General features: G+C 48.0%; 2 protein-coding genes across 2 annotated transcripts in view; both read right to left on the bottom strand.

Moving 5' to 3' along the window:
- The window catches only part of IL22RA1 (interleukin 22 receptor, alpha 1), a 7,222-nt gene extending 4,818 nt beyond the window's left edge, over nucleotides 1–2,404 (bottom strand). The window contains exons 1-2 of the mRNA XM_009082978.1: nucleotides 2,342–2,404; nucleotides 1,860–1,944 (exon numbers count right to left, since the gene is read on the bottom strand). Of these exons, the coding sequence (XP_009081226.1) occupies nucleotides 1,860–1,944; nucleotides 2,342–2,404 (148 nt within the window). The remainder of the gene's footprint in view (nucleotides 1–1,859; nucleotides 1,945–2,341) is intronic.
- A 3,219-nt stretch (nucleotides 2,405–5,623) lies between these two features.
- IFNLR1 (interferon, lambda receptor 1) lies at nucleotides 5,624–9,053 on the bottom strand (the record flags this gene model as incomplete). Its single annotated transcript, XM_009082976.1, has 6 exons — nucleotides 5,624–6,550; nucleotides 6,671–6,783; nucleotides 7,295–7,451; nucleotides 7,963–8,105; nucleotides 8,502–8,683; nucleotides 8,930–9,053. Coding segments are annotated over 6 exons (1,646 nt in total), but the record flags the coding sequence as incomplete, so codon positions are not given.
- Between the last annotated feature and the right edge of the window lie 7,915 nt (nucleotides 9,054–16,968).

Genomic DNA, 16,968 nt, shown 5'->3' with positions numbered 1-16,968 from the left:
TGGCCCCTCTGGAGCAGAATCTCACCATGACCCACATGCAGCAAACTGGCTCTGAGCAGGTGCTGCAGAAGAGTGTCCTAGAGACTTCTGTCTCTCTCTTTCCTCCTGAGAACACACAGTGCAAAATTCTCCCAAGATTCACAAGAGCTTCTGATTTGCAGAGTAACATTCAGGATTTATAAGCTCTGTAAATTTGACTTACAGGCAGATCCTTAAAGATAGATAAATTATACATTGCTCAGCTCAGTTTGTGGTACTGATAATCACCTGGAACACGTGTGGGCTTCAGCCTGCACTTGCTGAAAGTGAACAGTCCCACTACAGAGCTCAAAACCAAAGAGTTCCCCCGTGGAAAAATGTGATGAGCAAGTGAAAGTAGCACCATTCTGCAGGATGGACAAGACCACATGGAGCAGCTGTGGAAGAGCAGAGACTAAATAACACCTAGATCCTCACTATAAATTTCTCTCCAGCTGCCTCCATGGAGCAGAACTGAGTGTGAGCAGTTAACACCAGCAGCTGTATGGGAGGAGAATTAGGCAGGAAGGCACAGATCCATTCTCAGTCTTGTGTGTGGCATTTGGGCAGGGAAGCAACACAGAAATGGACTGAAGTCTTGTCCAGCTTTTGTCCTGACTTTATCTTGCAGCTCAGCATTTGCCTCTGCTCACTCCAGGCTCAGCACCCCCATCTGGCAGTGGTGTGGGTAGGAAGTCTGAGGGTTTCCCTCTCTGGGCACCATGAAAACTGAGTCACCAATACCCTGATCATATCAGGAGTAGGAAATCTCTGCCTTCCCATGTCTATCCATACTAAAACACAGTTATGCAAAGCAGCATAACACAAGCACAGTCAAGTGTGGGCAGGGGAAAACCAGGATCTTTCACAGTGTAACAGTCCCTCTGGTTTAGGAGTTGCCGAAGGCATCTTCCCTCCAGTGTAAACTCACAGCCATGAGCAGATGAATGGCAAGGCTGGTGTTTGAAAACAGCAAGTTTATCCTTCACTCACTCAACAGTGAGGCTGCCACATCTGGAGTAGGACTGAGTGGCTTCTGGAGGGTAGATTTAGATTAGATATCAGGAAGAAATCCTTCCCTGGGAGGTGCTGAGGCACTGGCACAGGTTGCCCAGAGAAGCTGTGGCTGCTCCATCCCTGGGAGTGTTCAAGACCAGTTTGGATGGAGCTTGGAGCAACCTGGGCTGGTGGAAAGTGTCCCTGCCCATGGCAAGGAGTAGAACTGAAGCAGCTTTAAGGTCCTTCCAACCCAAACCATTCCATGACTTTAAGATTACATTATTTATTTGTACCTCTTAAAATCAGAGCTGTTCTTGTATTCATTTGTGTCTCTGCTTAAGACACAAGGGACTGTGTCCCCTGAAGTCAATGAATATCCTTCACTCCTGTAGGATTTGGGTTGTCACACATCAGTGGCAAATGCTTTGAAGTGAAGGAATCTTTCCATCCCCCTATTAATCGTTAAAGCACTGAGGTTACCAACCACACATGGAAATCATTAAAAGGAGAGATCAACACAGAAGAGAATTTTTGCACAAACTCAGACAGCAGCTCATTCATTCTCTAGGTGCTATTCCAGCAAACATGATGGAACTCCCTCCCATACAAACACCACAATTAGTGACAGCAAAGAAATCAGGACTTACCGACCACAGAAAACGCAGCCAAGACGAGCAGAAGTTGCTTCATGAATAACTATGCAGGCTGGGCTGGGAGTGCAGGCAGTTGATCCTGTGTGCAGGTGATTCACCTTTTACAGGAGCTAAATTCTTTCTCATGAGGCCAGGTTGGATTAGGTGCTCCCTGACAGGCTGCAGAGCTGCTGTCCTGCCTGCACTCACCTCTGAGCTCACCAGCTATCACCGTCCGCGCGCGCCGGAACCAATGAGTGGAGACAGGAGCACCTCTCCCATCCCCAGTGCACACCTAACTGTACAAAGGTGCACAAGCCAGAGGCTTAGGAAATCCCTAGCTCTTGAAAAAGAGCCAGATACCTTTTGGCTGGTAGCTTCCTGCCTGAAAACCCTCCCCAAGGTTTCTGGGGTTTGAGGCTTGCTTTTCTGGTCGGGTAACTTCGGTTTGTTACAACTCTAGAAACTAAAACTTAGTGCTGTCCACCAAGTTGGTTTAAGAGCTATTTCCTTCAGGAATACTTTTCTTCAAACAGAAATCAGCCAGATCACTAGTTTTTAAGCTGTTGTTCATACTGACCTTGGATGGGAGCCAATGGCCAGCCTGTGCCCTGCTGTAGCCTGGGCAGAGCATGAGCTCCTCAGGTCTGCTCTCCCTCTGCCCTGCCAGGTGCCTGCAGAGGTTGTCTCACCTGAGGTGGGAAGGAGGTAGACAGGAGGTGGCTGTTCCGTAGGAGGATCACGTGCTGCCCCATGGCTTCTCCCAGAGGCTGCTGTAAACCTACAGTGTATTTTATGACTGTTTACATTACAAGGCTCTGCTCTGGGCACCTGAATGCCAGATGGTAGGAACTGGGAGCTGCTGTGAAATCTCAACAAGAAAGAGATACTGTTCCTTTGCCAGAGTGTTCTCGGTGTTTTAGGGTGGCATCAAGTTATATTTTCAGGCTTTTCTCAGGAGAGAGAGACATTTCCTTCTTTCATCTCAAGTGAAAACTACTTGCCTGCCTCCAGGAGATGCAGATTTAGAACCACCAGGTGTGTATAACACTGGGTCCTCTTCATGCTGCTTATTTTACCCAAGATGGGGAAAACTTCACACACACATTTGAGGCTTAGGGAACTCTCTTAGCCACTGCTTTTGAATTCTTACAGTATGGCTATTCCCTTTTCCCTTTTTGGGTCATCTCCCTGGCTGATTCCTCTGGCTTACTTTATCTCCTGCCCACAAACAGGGAGGTCCTATCCTCAGCCCTCAGTTTTGCCCAGGACTAATTGGACCATTGCATAAAGCTCAAGTTCCACAAAGCTCCAAGTTCCACAAAGTCCAATGGGACTGTTGCTAAGCACTGAGAACACACAGGACAACTGTGCATTAGACAAGTTCCTTATAGCAGTGCTCTTCTGTTGCCTAAGGCCTTTTTAAAGCTCTTAAATGTCCCATGAACAACATTTGAGGTGTCCTGTGCAGGGCCAGGAGTTGGACTTTGATGCTCCTTGTAGGTCCCTTCCAGCTCAGGAGTTTCCATGATTCTGTGATCACACCTACAGCCAGTTTAATCAACACACAAACCCTGGGTGCCTCTGCAGCTGGAGCACATTGCTCACACTCTTCTGTCCTTGTGGCCAAACACGTCATAGAAATTTCTACCCCTTCTGCTTCTCTCTTCATCTAGTGGGTTTTCTGTTCCTGAGGTTGGTTCTGTTCCCTGCCCTGCCTGGATACTAACAGGGCTCTGTGCTTCCAGCCAGGCCATGATGCATAGCTGGCACTTTGTCTTACTCACCTCACCTGGACAAGAGCAGAAGCCTCACAGGTTTATTAAACAAGACACACCTATCCACCAGTGTGGCTATGTCTAATTAAATACAACTTTGTTAGGGTGTTCCCTGAATGTCTTGCTAAAGTATTTCCATTTTTTTCTCTTCCCTCGTGTCACTGCCTTATGCTCCTGCTGTGATGACCCGTGATAGGGCAGAGGTGAGGGACTTTGTGGTGCACCTGAGACTTTAGTTTTGAGACTATAACTTGTATTTCTGCCCCTATTTCCAGTGAGGTGTTACCTTTTGAATAGCCCAGGAAACACCTCTCTGAATCTTTAGGTACCTGAAGATCTCCAAAAATTCTGCCTTCAGCTTTTATTTCAAGCCCTGGTGAAAGAGTGGGATGCTCCTCCACCAGTACAGCTGCCCTGGGCTCCAACCTGTCCCTCAGTTCCCTGGAAAAGACAAAGACCTGATGCCAGGCCTGTTCGAAGAGCTGTGGCATGTCAAAATAATTCTGTAGAGATTACACAACTTCAGAGGTTCCTGTAACTCCAAGCCTGGGGTTTTTCCCTTGATTGCACAAGGAATTGGGTGGTGATTGTATCTGGATCATCTGTATCTGTCTGAATGAACTGGAAGGATTACAGTGCAGGATGTACCTAAGGACACTTTGCAAAGGACAGCTGAGAAAACAAAAATTCTAGCTGATGAATCTTCCCTCCTTTTCACTTGGTTCAGGACTTTAATTAGTACAGCTTGCTTCCCTCTTTCAAAGCAATTCCCAACCCCTCCTATCATCCCCTGCAGCTTTCTGGTATTGTTCTCCTGATTCTCTAGAGGCTTCAGCTTTAATAGCCTCCATCAACACCCTTCCCTCACTGAATGCATAGAATGGCTGGGGTGTGTTTCCCTCTTTCTTTTAGTGCTTTGCTTTTCTGTGTGTCCTTTACACAGAGGCTTTTATTTCCTACTCAAGCATAAAAAGACTTTTACAAGGGCATGTAGTGATAGGACAAGGGATAGTGGCTGCAAAGTGACAGAGGGGAGATCTAGGTTAGATATTAGACAAAAATTGTTCCCTGTGAGGTGCTGAGGCACTGGCACAGGTTGCTCAGGGAATCTGTGGCTGCTCCATCCCTGGGAGTGTTCCAGGCCAGGTTGGATGGGGCTTGGAGCAACCTGGGCTGGTGGAAGGTGTCCTTGCCCATGGCAGGGGGTGGAATGAGATGATCTTTAAGGTGGTTTCCAACCCAAACCACTCCACAGTTCTATGATTCTTTGCTCAGAGAGAGGGTCACAGTCCTTGTCTTTCAGTCACCAGAGTGACCTGACTAGGAAGCCTCACACTATTCCACTCCAAGCAAAACATGAGGAAGCCCCTGAAGGAATCCTGTTTTCAAATGTGAAGTTTTCTAGGTTGAGCTGCAGTCACCTAGTTTTGGAAAGGAAAACCACACACACATGGAATTATATATCAAAATATTATATTTCTCCCAGACGTTCTGCACAGCAGGAGGAGCTTCAGCTCCATAATTATATTTGTATAAAACAAAATAAATAAACAAGCAAAAATGCTACACATTTATCACTTATAGGTCAGTTCCCTCTGTTGGAACACAGAAGATGATCACTGTAGGCTGAGGTGGAGAACTCTCCATCCCACACAAAGCAAATGTTGTTGAATGACTCTGTAAGGTACTCCCAGTCAAGCAGAGATGCATTTCTGCAGTTACAGAGAGGCAAGTGTGACATTAGCAGTTCAAAACCTGCTCCAAACCCACATGAAGGCTCAACACTGTGTTCTCAGTACCCAGCTGATGGTTTCACTCAGCTCTGGGTTGTGGCTTTGCCTTTCATAACTCACAGGTAGCAGTGAAGCCTCGAGGTGAACACAAGGCACTGCCTGTTTGCTGTGTGATACCTGCCTGAGATAGCCCTGGCTGCCTCACCCCTGGCTGGCTCAGGCAGTGCCTCATGCCAGAGCCTGAACACCTTATCACAGCTGCACTTGGCCAGAGGAACAGTGAGAGTACAGAGGTTACTTAGCAATTGAATACACCTTTTGTGTCCCTAAAGCCACATGCCTTGACAGGCCAGACATCAGCAGAGAAAACCCTCATTTGTCCTTGACCATGCTTAGGTATCCTTGCCTGGATATCTGGAGCTCTCAGTCCTTTTCCAGGCACACCACAGACCTGCTGGGTACTCTAGGTCCTTGCCATGTAATGTCTGTGCTGGTAGCCTCTGAATTGAAACTTCTGATCATGTTTCTCCTCCACATGTGAAGTTTCAAAGGTGTCACTCAGCACTGTGGGTGTGGGTGGTGTCCCTTCGGTACAAGTGTCACTGTCACAGTCACTGGCAATACCTTCATCTTCTGCCACCTGCAGCGTGTGGAAAGGGATGAGCAGCTGGATGTTGGGAACCTCTCGGGGCTGGGATGCTGCACTGATCTGGACCTGCAGATCAGCTATTGATTTCTGGTAATACTTGGTGAGATGCTGAGACTTCCTGTGCAGGTAGTGCTCATCAGGTGGATGTTTGGCACAAAGCCTCTCTGTCAGGGGTTGAAGGGGAGTCATTTCCAGGCATTCATCCACCTCTGCCTCGTGCTGTTTGTGTTCACTGGCACCTGGGAATCTCACATCAGTGAGGGATATTCTTCCTAAAGAGGAGCTGTGAGAAAGGGATGTCTCCTCATTTGCTTGGGATCCCGAGGTGTCCACCTCATTCTCTGCCTTTGGAAAGAAAGAGAAGCCCAAGGTACTGAGGTCAAGCACAGATTCACTGGCCACAGAGAGACCTCCAGTTCCTGAATCCAAGCTAGTTTCCCCCTGAGCTGATTGGGATGGTTGGTAGTTGAGATGTCTCTTTGGAAGCCGAGTCACTTTGTTGTATGGGATGAAGGTGCTGCTGTCTTCCTCCTCACAGGGGGTCAGCGACGACAACGACGACAACGACGACGATGATGATAGGAAAGAAGCCATCCATGGTAGGTTGTTTCTGGCTAAAGCTTTGTTTGTCTTCCTTTGTGGCATTAGCTTCTCTGTGCAGCTCAGATCATCACTGCAGAATTCCTTTTCACTGGGCTCCAAGTAAAAGGCTGGTCCAGCAGCTTTCAGATGAGAGAAATCCTACAGGGAACAGGAGGGAGACAGGGAGTTATGAGTGTGACTTATGAACTCCTCCCCAGTTGCCCTTTGAAAACCAGCAAGACTGTGAGTCAGGAGGGAACCCCAGAAGTTGGGCCGTACCAAAGCCTGAGGCATCTTCCTTTGCTTGGCATCTTGTTTCAGCAAGCAGATGATGAAGGGACTGGTCAGAAAGATGGGGAGGACAACCACAAGGATCGCGACCTTCCACTCCACTGCTGAAACAGACAGAAGTGATCTCCTGTTGGTATTTTTGATAGCAATTGTGGGTTCCTTACTCAGCTGTTCTTTGAGAAATCTCAGGAAATGTTGGGCTCAAGATCTTAATTTTGCAAATGCAGAGAAAGAACAGACTTGCCTAAGATCAGACTCTAAGGCAGAGTCACAGCCACAAATTGATACTAGCCAATGCCTTACTTGGATCGGGGGGGAAAAAAAAGAGTTCATAAAAAAAAAGTCACATATTTTCTCCTAAATTTCCTCATGAGCATAACCCAAGTACAATATTCATGAGTTTCAGATGATATTTCAGGGTTGGTTTTTTTTTAGACCATTTTCTGTGTAAACCAAAGGAGTTCATCATTTCTACACAAAGCAGGAACTGTTCACTAGAAAATCCAACCAGTCCCATTTTTTTATGTCGAAAAGCTAATTTTGGTGGAAACTTTTGACTTGCCCTAATCCCATTTGGTGTCTCTCCACCTCCTTTCCTGAGAAGGGCCATACCTCTGTGGTTTAGGGGCACACACACTGGCTGGGAGAATTCACTGTACTTCATGTTGATGCTCTCATAGAAGGATCTGGCACTCAGGCAGTAGATGCCTCGGAGTGCAGTGGTGTTTAAGGTCAGTGTCTCCTTCCTGAAGTTGCCTTCATATTTCTTCTGTTTAGGAACAAAAAGAGCAGAGGATTGGAAAGATGATTCTTTCATTCTCTGGGTGGTGTTTCTCTGCCATTTTAGCCTATGGTTCCCTTCGTTATGTGTTGTTGCTTCAGGGGTTGGGAGGTGCATGGAGAGATGCTCCATGTCTTCCAGTCTCTCTCCCAGAGTTTGTGGATCCCAGGGTGAGATTCTCAGCTGTGCTGTGCTCTGTCCTGCCAGCAGGACCTGAACGAGGTGGTTTAACCCTCACATATTGCCCTGTTGTACTGACATAGTGTAGCCTCTCCTTCCTGAGAGGAAATAGGGAACTACCAAAAGAATAAGGATGCACACAAACACACACACTCATCCACTTTGTTCCTCTGGGTTTGGTTTAACTGTGGTCTGACCAGTGAATTTTCTCCCGGTCCTGGATCCAGTCCCTCCCTCCCTGCTCAGAAATGTGCAGCTATTTCAGTTCAAGCTGGAGATTATTCCTCCGTTTCATCGCAGAAAAGTCACTTTTACTGACCTTGTCATCAGATCCAGCCTTCCAAATGTTCAAGTCATATCCCCAAAGGAGACTCTCCACACAGAGGGGCAGGGGGAAGGAGGCATTTATGTGCATTAAATCCTCCTTGACGTTCACGTTCAGCACGGGGGGAGCCAGTTCCACTGCAATTGAGAGACCAGACATGAGAGTGGCTCTTGCCTGGGTCTTACCTTCCCAGCAGTGATGCTTTCTGTGGCTGATCCTCACTTCTCTTACCATGTGATAGGCATGAAGGAAGGAGGGAGGCAATGCAATACCTCTCTTTTATCCAACATAGTCCTGCTGCTATGTGGAAAGCTCAAAAACCAATTTGCTCGCCTAGAACGTGGACAAATTGACTCTTGCTACAAAACTCATGTTCACCTGGGCAGGGCTCATTGTTTGTGCTCACTCAAATCTGTGTGACTCTTAAAGCTCCTGGTTACTGTTTCTGTGGTGTGTGTGGTCTACTCATTTGCTGAGCCAACACTGTTGCTGGGATGTCCTTCCAGCCAGGCTGGAGCCGGACAGACACTCACCAGCAGAGTGGTAGTCCTTGGACTGTGATTCCACCCACGGCGACTGAAGTCGTCCCAAAACAGCCTTGACCCGAGCCTGGATTTTAACATAGACATCTGGATACACACAAGTCAGGTTGCAAGAGGTTCTGACAATGTTTTTGCAGTGAGGAACCTTTTTCCATTGGCTCCTGCGTTCCTGGCTGAAAGAAAAGACAAAGATACCATATTAAATGTGTTGGTTTGTTGTAATTTACAGAGCAAGAGAAGGAATGGGTTTGGAGGATGAGTTCCAACTCTCGCTCAGAGTTTGGAGCAAGATGGGTAAGGTTTGGTTTTGGTGGAAGGATGCAGCCAGGTCACTGATCATGGTGCCACTGATTAACAGAGGTGCACACTTGTCTGCCCTGTGCCACAGCTTCAGTCAGACATCATTTGTGAGCACTTACCTTGCATACCTCACAGTGTACACCACATCTGGTGGAGAGTCTCCTCCTGGAGCCCACGTCAAAATCATGTCAAAATCCTTCGACAGTAGTGTAACATTTTGAGGAGGGAGAAGTTGAACATGACCTGATTGAAAGGGAAATTTATGTGAATGGTTTAAACAGATAGAATAGAATCATAGAATCAACCAGGTTGGAAGAGACCTCAAAGATCATCAAGTCCAACCCTACTATGAGCACTAGACCATGGCACTAAGTGCCACATCCAGTCTCATCTTGAAAACCTCCAGGGATGGTGAATCCACCACCTCCCTGGGCAGCACATTCCAATGCCTGAGCACTCTCTCTGTAAAAAATCTCTTCCTAATATCCAACCTAACCCTCCCCTGGCAGAGCTTTGAGTCTGTGCCCTCTTGTCCTGGGAGAAGAGACCAACCCCCACCTGACTATCTTTGGGGACAGGAAATGTCACCTGGCTTTGACAGGTCAAAATGTAAGGCAGAGCAGCTCAGTTCATTCAGGACTGGAAATTGTCTGTGGAAGCAGCTGTGATGTAGTCATGTTTTCCTCATCTCTTATAAAACATCTTCATCTGAACAGCTTTTAGAATTAGGACCCACATTTGTGTGAACCATCGATTTTATAATCTTGAGTGGCTTTCCCTGTTGTCTCACTGCACAAACTCCAACTTGTGCTTTCCCCTGGATGAGGCAGACACAGCTGTGCCACACTGCTCATTCCATCCCAGTCCTTCAAAGGCAGATCCTTCCAGGAATGCAGCAAGATGCAGCATGGACTTTGCTGGCACCTATTTTTTCTATGTCCATTGTAACCCTCAACAAGACACTCTCTATGGACAGATTTTAAACTGTCATTTCTTTACTGTGGAATATTTCGCTTTACCTGAATGATTCCCATTCAAACAGCTTAAAATTTACCTGTATATGTCTTTCTTCCTACAAGCAAAGCCACACAGCAAAGGAAAAGCACAAAGAGATGTACATACCTTGAGCCTGCTGCAGGAAGCACAGTGCCATCAGGACTTGGCCCTCCAGGTGCCAGAGTAGAACTTTCCACTTGCAAGACATTTCTTTTCTTGATGCCTTTTCATCAGGTTGTTTTCTTGTATGAAGTTCTATGAATTCCAGAGGATTATGGAGTTACTGACACACACACATGCGCACAGCCTGTCTTCCTGGTGCAGCCTAAGGACAGCCCTGCACGCTGGCTAGGGAAAGGAGCAAGTGTGAGAGGGTTTGGGCGAGAAAGAAAGTGTAAAGGTTGCAGTGCTACGCCCTCCAGTGCTCCTCAGCTGAGCCCTGTCACAGGAGAACAGTGCAGCCTGAGCTTGTGTTAATAACTTCACCTTTGGAACTTACCTGTGTGGCTGTGAAATATTAATAGGAACCAAATAAGGTTCTACTGCAGGAGATATCTAATAATAACCCAGGAACAATAAAAACCAGTAGTATGGGGTACTGTGATAGTCTGGTGTTGACAAGAGATAAGAGTTTCTGTTCATTTACGTTACCATAGTGTTTTTCAGGAGTTAGGGAATTGCTTCACTTTACAGATGGGTGTGTAAAGTGCAGAATTGGGTGAGGGAACTGCCCCATGCCACCGTGGGTGAATGAAAGGGCACAGATCCATCTGCTGAATCCTGTGACTTCGTTGAATGCCAGAGCTGCAACTTCCCTGTACCTTAGTTACCACTTTGCATTTATTTGTCATCATCCCAAAATTATCACTGAGGATCAGGAGCTGCTGCCAGGACTGTGCCAGCACACAGATGGTGCTTGGTCCCTGCACTGCTGGATCGATGAGCAAACTGCCTGTTGGCCTTGGCATCTGCAGCCACGAGGCTCTCGAGGTGTTTGTGTTCTCACCACATGGTACCTTTCAACTCCAGAGCTCTCCTGGGGCACAGCCCAGTGCCTGAGTTGCTGCTGTATGTTACAGCCTCACAGTTCTTCCTACAGCAAAGCCACAGAGCAGCAGTTTTGTTCTGTGTCTATCAGTAGGAAACATCCTGGTTTAGCCACACTACCAAGTGCAAGGTGCCCAGGTGTATGTGCTTGTAACAGCTGTGTCATTGCATCCTGTGCACAGGGAGAGAAGGAGGAAAAGTGCTGGATCAGTTGTGCTGTTTGGTTGTTAACTCTGCTCTCCTGCTTTCCCATCACAGTCACCTCCAGGCCCGTGCCATGAGGAAAAGGGAATGAGTCAATGAAGTTACCACACAGGAGATTTACACCAGCTTAGAGGAAAGGGATTTTCCTGGGTCTTGCCCAGGTGGAACACTCACCCAGCCCAGCAGATAGCCTGTGGCTGTTCCTGTGAGAGTTGAGCTCTGGGTGCTAAGTGGGAGCAGAGCTGATGGAGCTGGGTTTGTGTTGGCCAGAGCCTGTGTGTTTGCCATGAAGGTGTCAACTGTCTCATTTTCCTGAGCATGGCACGATTCAAACCATAGGACACTCAGTTACAAGTCTGTTCAATCACAGTTTTCTCCAAAAATCTCCGTTTCTTCTAACCACATGTTTCTGCTACCAGTACTTTTCTTGTCCCTTTGGTGTTAATTTCTATGTAGCTTCTATTACTCATGCAAAAAAAAAAAAACCAACCCTCAACAACAAACCAACTATGAGGAAAAAAAAGCAAGGTGAAGGGTCTGGAGGGTCCATTCCTCTTCAACATCCCAACTGCAGAGCTCATGCTTCCCGTAGCAGCCTGGCCAAAATCAGCAGCAGTTCTAGTGCCAGTCATGAAGGTCTTGCTAAGAGCCCTCAGGCAGCTTCTCTCAAAGATGACGTATGAGTTTTGTAAGTGTTTACAAGAGGTGAATCTTATCATCATCATCTCTATTTCCTGTGAAACATCTGCCCTGAAATCTGGGCTCCCCCAGCCTCTGTGGCAAAACTCCCCCTGATCTGAGAACAACCGAGAACGTGTCCAGGGAAAAGCAGGTGCGTTGCTGGCAGCAGATCGGGATGGGAGGGAAGAGGTGGCCAATGCCACGAGGTGTCGCTGCCTATCAAATAAAACAGAGACTCTCCAAGCCACAGGAGCTCAGAGACACCCATTTAAACCCTAGCAAACCACTAAAACTCCTTCTGTGCTCCGCATTGCCCAGGGCTCTCCTCCCGGACAGTGACCTACTGAGTGCTTCCCATAGCATCTTCTCATGGTGGGCATTGTACACCCAAAGGTTTGCTAGCCTGTCTCTGGTGCCCAGACAGGTGCTGTCACCTGTGTGAAGGGCAGGACACATATTTGCACCCATCAGTGTGCTGGGAGCCTGCTGTGATGCCTTTATGGTGCTGGCAGGGATGCAGAGGATGGATAACACCCTCACTGGGCAAATCATGCAGCTGTGTCTATGTTCTCCCACTGGTTTATTCATATGGAGCTTGAATATTCAAATATCATTCAGGAACCATCTGGACACAATCCTGTGCCATGTGCTCCAGGACCAACCTGCTTGACCCTGCTGTGGTTCCTTCCCACCTGAACCACTCTGTGATTGCGTGAGATGCTTTGGGTTGGGATTGTCATTCCCGATGGCTCATCGTGGCTCTGTCGGATGGTGTTGTCATTGCACAGTGCAATGCCTCATCCTGCACCTTTCCATGCTCTGTGATGCTGATGATCCCTGGGGGACTCTCTCAATTTGCACCTCTCTGCGTGCCATAGATGATTCAGCCCACGAGGGCAAACCCTGCAACCACTCCTGAGTCAGACTGACAGGTATCTGCCCTTCTTGAGGAAGGACATTGCAGGAAATAGTGTTACTCTTGTGAGGAGGGCACAGCTGGGGCTGGGGCTTGGTTTTGTGAAACCTTTGGAGGCAACAGGCAGCACCAAGTACTGCCATCCCAGCTCCTTCCTTTTGCTCTTACCCCACCCACACAGCTGTTCTGGCAGAACTGTGTGTGCTGTGTTCTGAGAGCTTGGGAGGATGACTGAGCCCATTGAGATAAAGAAAAAAAAACCATATTAAAAACTGGAACAGAGCATTTCTGGTAGGGATGACACCATGGGAAAACAAAGCACTGATCCGTAAGCGCAGCAAGCTTCACATTTCCAGTGTGCTCCTACATTTCCATCACCACTGCATTGTGAGAAGGGCTGGATGAATCATGGAATCACAGACTGGTTTGGGTTGGAAGGGACTGTAAAGCTCATCTCATTCCACCCCCTGCCATGGGCAGGGACACCTTCCACTAGTCCAGGTTGCTCCAAGCCTCATCCAACCTGGCCTGGAACACTTCCAGGGATGGGGAATGTTTTCATTACTTAAATAGCCTTCAGAAATAGCCTCCACACAGTCTTCTCCAGTTGGTTTCTGCTCCTTTCAGAAGTGCTGAGAGCTTTTCTTTTCCCAAATGAAACTGGAAGGTGTATTTGGAGAAGGTTTATATTGAAACACTGGAAAGGTTCAACTCCACATTTCGATTTCTTTAGGCCAAAAATGATTCTTCTCTAGCAGCTCTGAGAGTCCTGTGCTAGGTGAGATTACTCAGCTGCAGAAGGGAGAGGAGGTGGCAATTGTCACAAACATTCTGAGCATTGAAAGTCTCAGGGAATGAGAGTGGCATTTCCAGTAGTCATGACTGGATGGTTGGAGAAGTTTTTTTCAGGAATGTGATCCAGATAAAAATTATTCCAAAAGCAGTTTTTGCCTAAGATCTTCATCACCGAGTGACTCAAGCCTTTAGTCATTCAGACTCAGCTCTTTAAATGGCCTTTTCCTTCCCTGCTGTTTAATTAAGTTCTGCACTTGGCTGAGGGTGTGATGCCACAGCCAATGTTGGCAGCACCTGCAATCTGTCCCTCTCCTGCTTGTGGCTGCTGTCCCTGTGCTCACAGCCTGGGAGGCAGCACAGCCCCCTTGGCATTCCTCGGTGTTCTCCGGAACGTCGCCCTAGATCCCTCTGCACACGGATGTGTACACAGGGACTGTGCACACAGGGGCTGAGCCACAGGAAACATCAGTGACTTGGCTGTAGCAGCTCAGAGCTGCAGCTTGTGCAAGCCCAAGGCTTGGAAAATAGTGTCCTTCCCTTGAGGAGCAACCTGCAGAGCTGCCTAGGGGAGGTGAAGTCTTCACCGGTGTGAGATTGCTTTTCTTGGCTTAAACTCTATTTCTGGAGGTGGTGGAGCTGATGTAACTGTGAATCATCAAATCCTAGAATGATTTGGGTTGGAAGGGACCTTAGAGATCCCCTCTATCCAACCACTCTGCCATGGGCAAGGACATCTTCCACCAGACCAGGTTGCTCCAAGCCTCATCCAACCTGGTCTTGAACACTTCCAAGGATAGGGATTCCACAACCTCTCTGGGCAACCTGTGCCAGTGCCTCACTACCCTCACAGGGAAGAATTTTTTCCTACTATCCAATCTAAACCCACTCTCTGCCCACTGTGGTGGCAAAAGTGTGCAGTGTGGACTTCAGAGCTGCATAAAGTAAAACCCAAGGGCAGGAGAGGAATTTTTCCTTCAATATTTGTCGCTACCTGTTTGGAAAAGTGAATGAGCCTGGCAGTGCCTGAAGAGAAAATCCTCATCAGCCCCCAACTAAACAAAAAACATCATCTGAAACTGGGGAAGAAAAATAGAGCGAGACTTCACCCAGTTCCAAAGATTTCTGTGGGAACCACTTGTAATTTTGTGGGAGAACATACTGTTCTTCAAGAAAACCTGTGCTTAGGGGAGGGGCAGAATATTTTCAATCAACTCAAAAGTCACTAGTTTCAAAAACTTCCCTGTCCCAAGTTTCTCACACAGAAAAGACAACTTTGGCCCTGAGGTGCAGGGATTGCTCTGCCACAATGTTCATCCCTTTGGCAGTTCTGCCCAGCTCTCCCTTCATTCTCTTTGGCTTATGTAGGTCTGTGGGACAAATTGTGTGGCAAAGGCATCTGTGCCACCCAGGACCACAGTGTGGGAACAGCCCCTGCCCCTGTGTAGGTCACACTCAGTGTTGGATTTGATGGGAATTACTTTGGATGGTTTAGGAAAGCAAATGTGGGGACATGATGGGATTAGCAAAGAACAAAATGCTACTGAGAATGAAGAGGTTAAAAAATCTCCAGAGCTAGGCCATGCCAGATGGTAACACAAAATGCAGCAGTGTTCCCTTGACCCAGACAGGCATCTGGGCAACCTGTCACCAGGAGGAAGAGAAGAGAATGGGCTTGATTTGTTTTTTAAGCGTTAAGACTGAAAAGGCATAAAATGAAAAGCAAAAGCAAAAACAAACCCATAAATTTTTTTCCCCATACAAGTGCTATGAATCATTTCATCTCCTTTATTTCTCCATGAGGAAGGTTTTTCAAAAGAACTCAGGGCTTTGCCTGGACACAGCAATTGGAGCTGAGACAGTTCCTGATACAAAGGTTACGATTTAAAGGGTGTATACAGTCTGTTTCTGCATGATGAGGAGAATACAGTGACCCTGGAAGGACACCTGGACCCTGTTGGTTGGCTCTTGTGTTGAGGATTGTACCTGTTTCATAGCTTCATTAGACCATCACACTCTGACAGGTATTAAGGGTGGTTAGACAAGGCCTTAGGAGCTGCTTGAGGAGAGTGAAGCTCTTCCCAGCTGTTTCAGCCCTGCACAGGCCGCAGGTGGTCACAGGTCAGATGTCTCTCCTCTCTTGGAGCCTCCTCGTGGGTAATATTGCAGCCAGGCAGAGCAGCTGCCACTGGGATGTGGATGGAAAGGGTGCACAGCAGGAGGTTGTGCTGGCAGAGCTCAGGAGCTCAGGCTGGATTGGCCAGTGCTGGTGTAGGAGGAAAAGGGGAACTTCACATACATCTGTCCCTTCCAGGTTTAGCTCCTCCTCTGGTTCAGGGAGAGCTGGTAAGGTGTGTGCCTGTACCAGGTAACTTTTCCCCCATCTCCTCCATGTGTCAGTGGCCCAATCCATCCTTCCTGCCTCATCCCTTGCTGTTTTATCCCTTAGCCAGTGCAGCAGTTCCTTGTGCTGCAGCTCTGAGCTGCCTTCAGTTTACCTTGCCCATGACCTTCTCTGTGGGTGCAACTCTGTGGTGTGCAAACTTTGGGCTGCTGTACTGAAATCCTCCTGGAGCAACCAGCTGGCTGTGTAACCTTAACTGCAGCAACTTGCCTCTTGAGCAAAGGCAGCACTGCAAGTGCTGGAAGTTCAGCTGATTCCCAGATCCCACGTGGACCAGTACAGGAAAGGGGTAAAGTATCATCCCGGATTTTACTTGGTTGAGTTGGATGTGCCAGCAAGCAGAATCCTCTTCTACCACTAATAAATTAAACACAGCAGTTAAATAGATCTCACTTCGAATCATAGAATCATCAAGGTTGGAGGAGACCTCTAAGATCATCAAGTCCAACCATTAACCTGTCACTGCTGGAACCCCTAAACCCTAAACCTCAGCATCAGATCCAGACGCCTCTTAAACACCTCCAGGGGTGATGACTCCACCATCTCCCTGGGCAAAAAAAAGTCCAAACTACACCAAAGTACACACAGTTTGGATCCCAGCCTGGTCCCAGACCTCTCCCTTCCCTCCATGCCTCTCTGAGCAGTGGGGCAGACCCATGGGATGAATGGATAACCAGTGGGCTCCAGCCCATAGCCTGTTTCGCTCTGCTTCCCTCATTCTCCCTGAAACCTGTCCCTTCCCTTCTCAGTGCTTTTTTATTCCCACTGAGAACAGGCAGGAGCTTGCCTGGACATGCAGCAACGGCGAAACTCCAGTGCACAGAGAGGAAAACATGTGCTAGCCCACAAGGTGCAGATAGAAGCAGCCAGGAACATCCTGGGGGCACCAGGCCTCCCGAAACCCCCAGCTCACTCTGTCAGCGTGGGAAAAGCAGGGGGGACCCTGCATGTTCCAACAGAGGGAGAGGCTTAATCCCAGCAGCCTGTCTGTCGTACTCCCTGAGCCAAACTGTGCTCTTGGGGGTCATCCTGCAGGATTCAGGGCTTATCCCCCTCTGAGAGCACATCCTTACTGTGTGATGCGGCATCACTCTGCCTGCTGTGAGGGGTTTGGTGCT

The sequence above is a fragment of the Acanthisitta chloris genome, unplaced genomic scaffold, assembly GCF_000695815.1.
Source record: "Acanthisitta chloris isolate BGI_N310 unplaced genomic scaffold, ASM69581v1 scaffold9059, whole genome shotgun sequence".
NCBI lineage: Eukaryota > Metazoa > Chordata > Aves > Passeriformes > Acanthisittidae > Acanthisitta > Acanthisitta chloris.
This window is presented reverse-complemented; position numbering and strand designations above follow the sequence as displayed.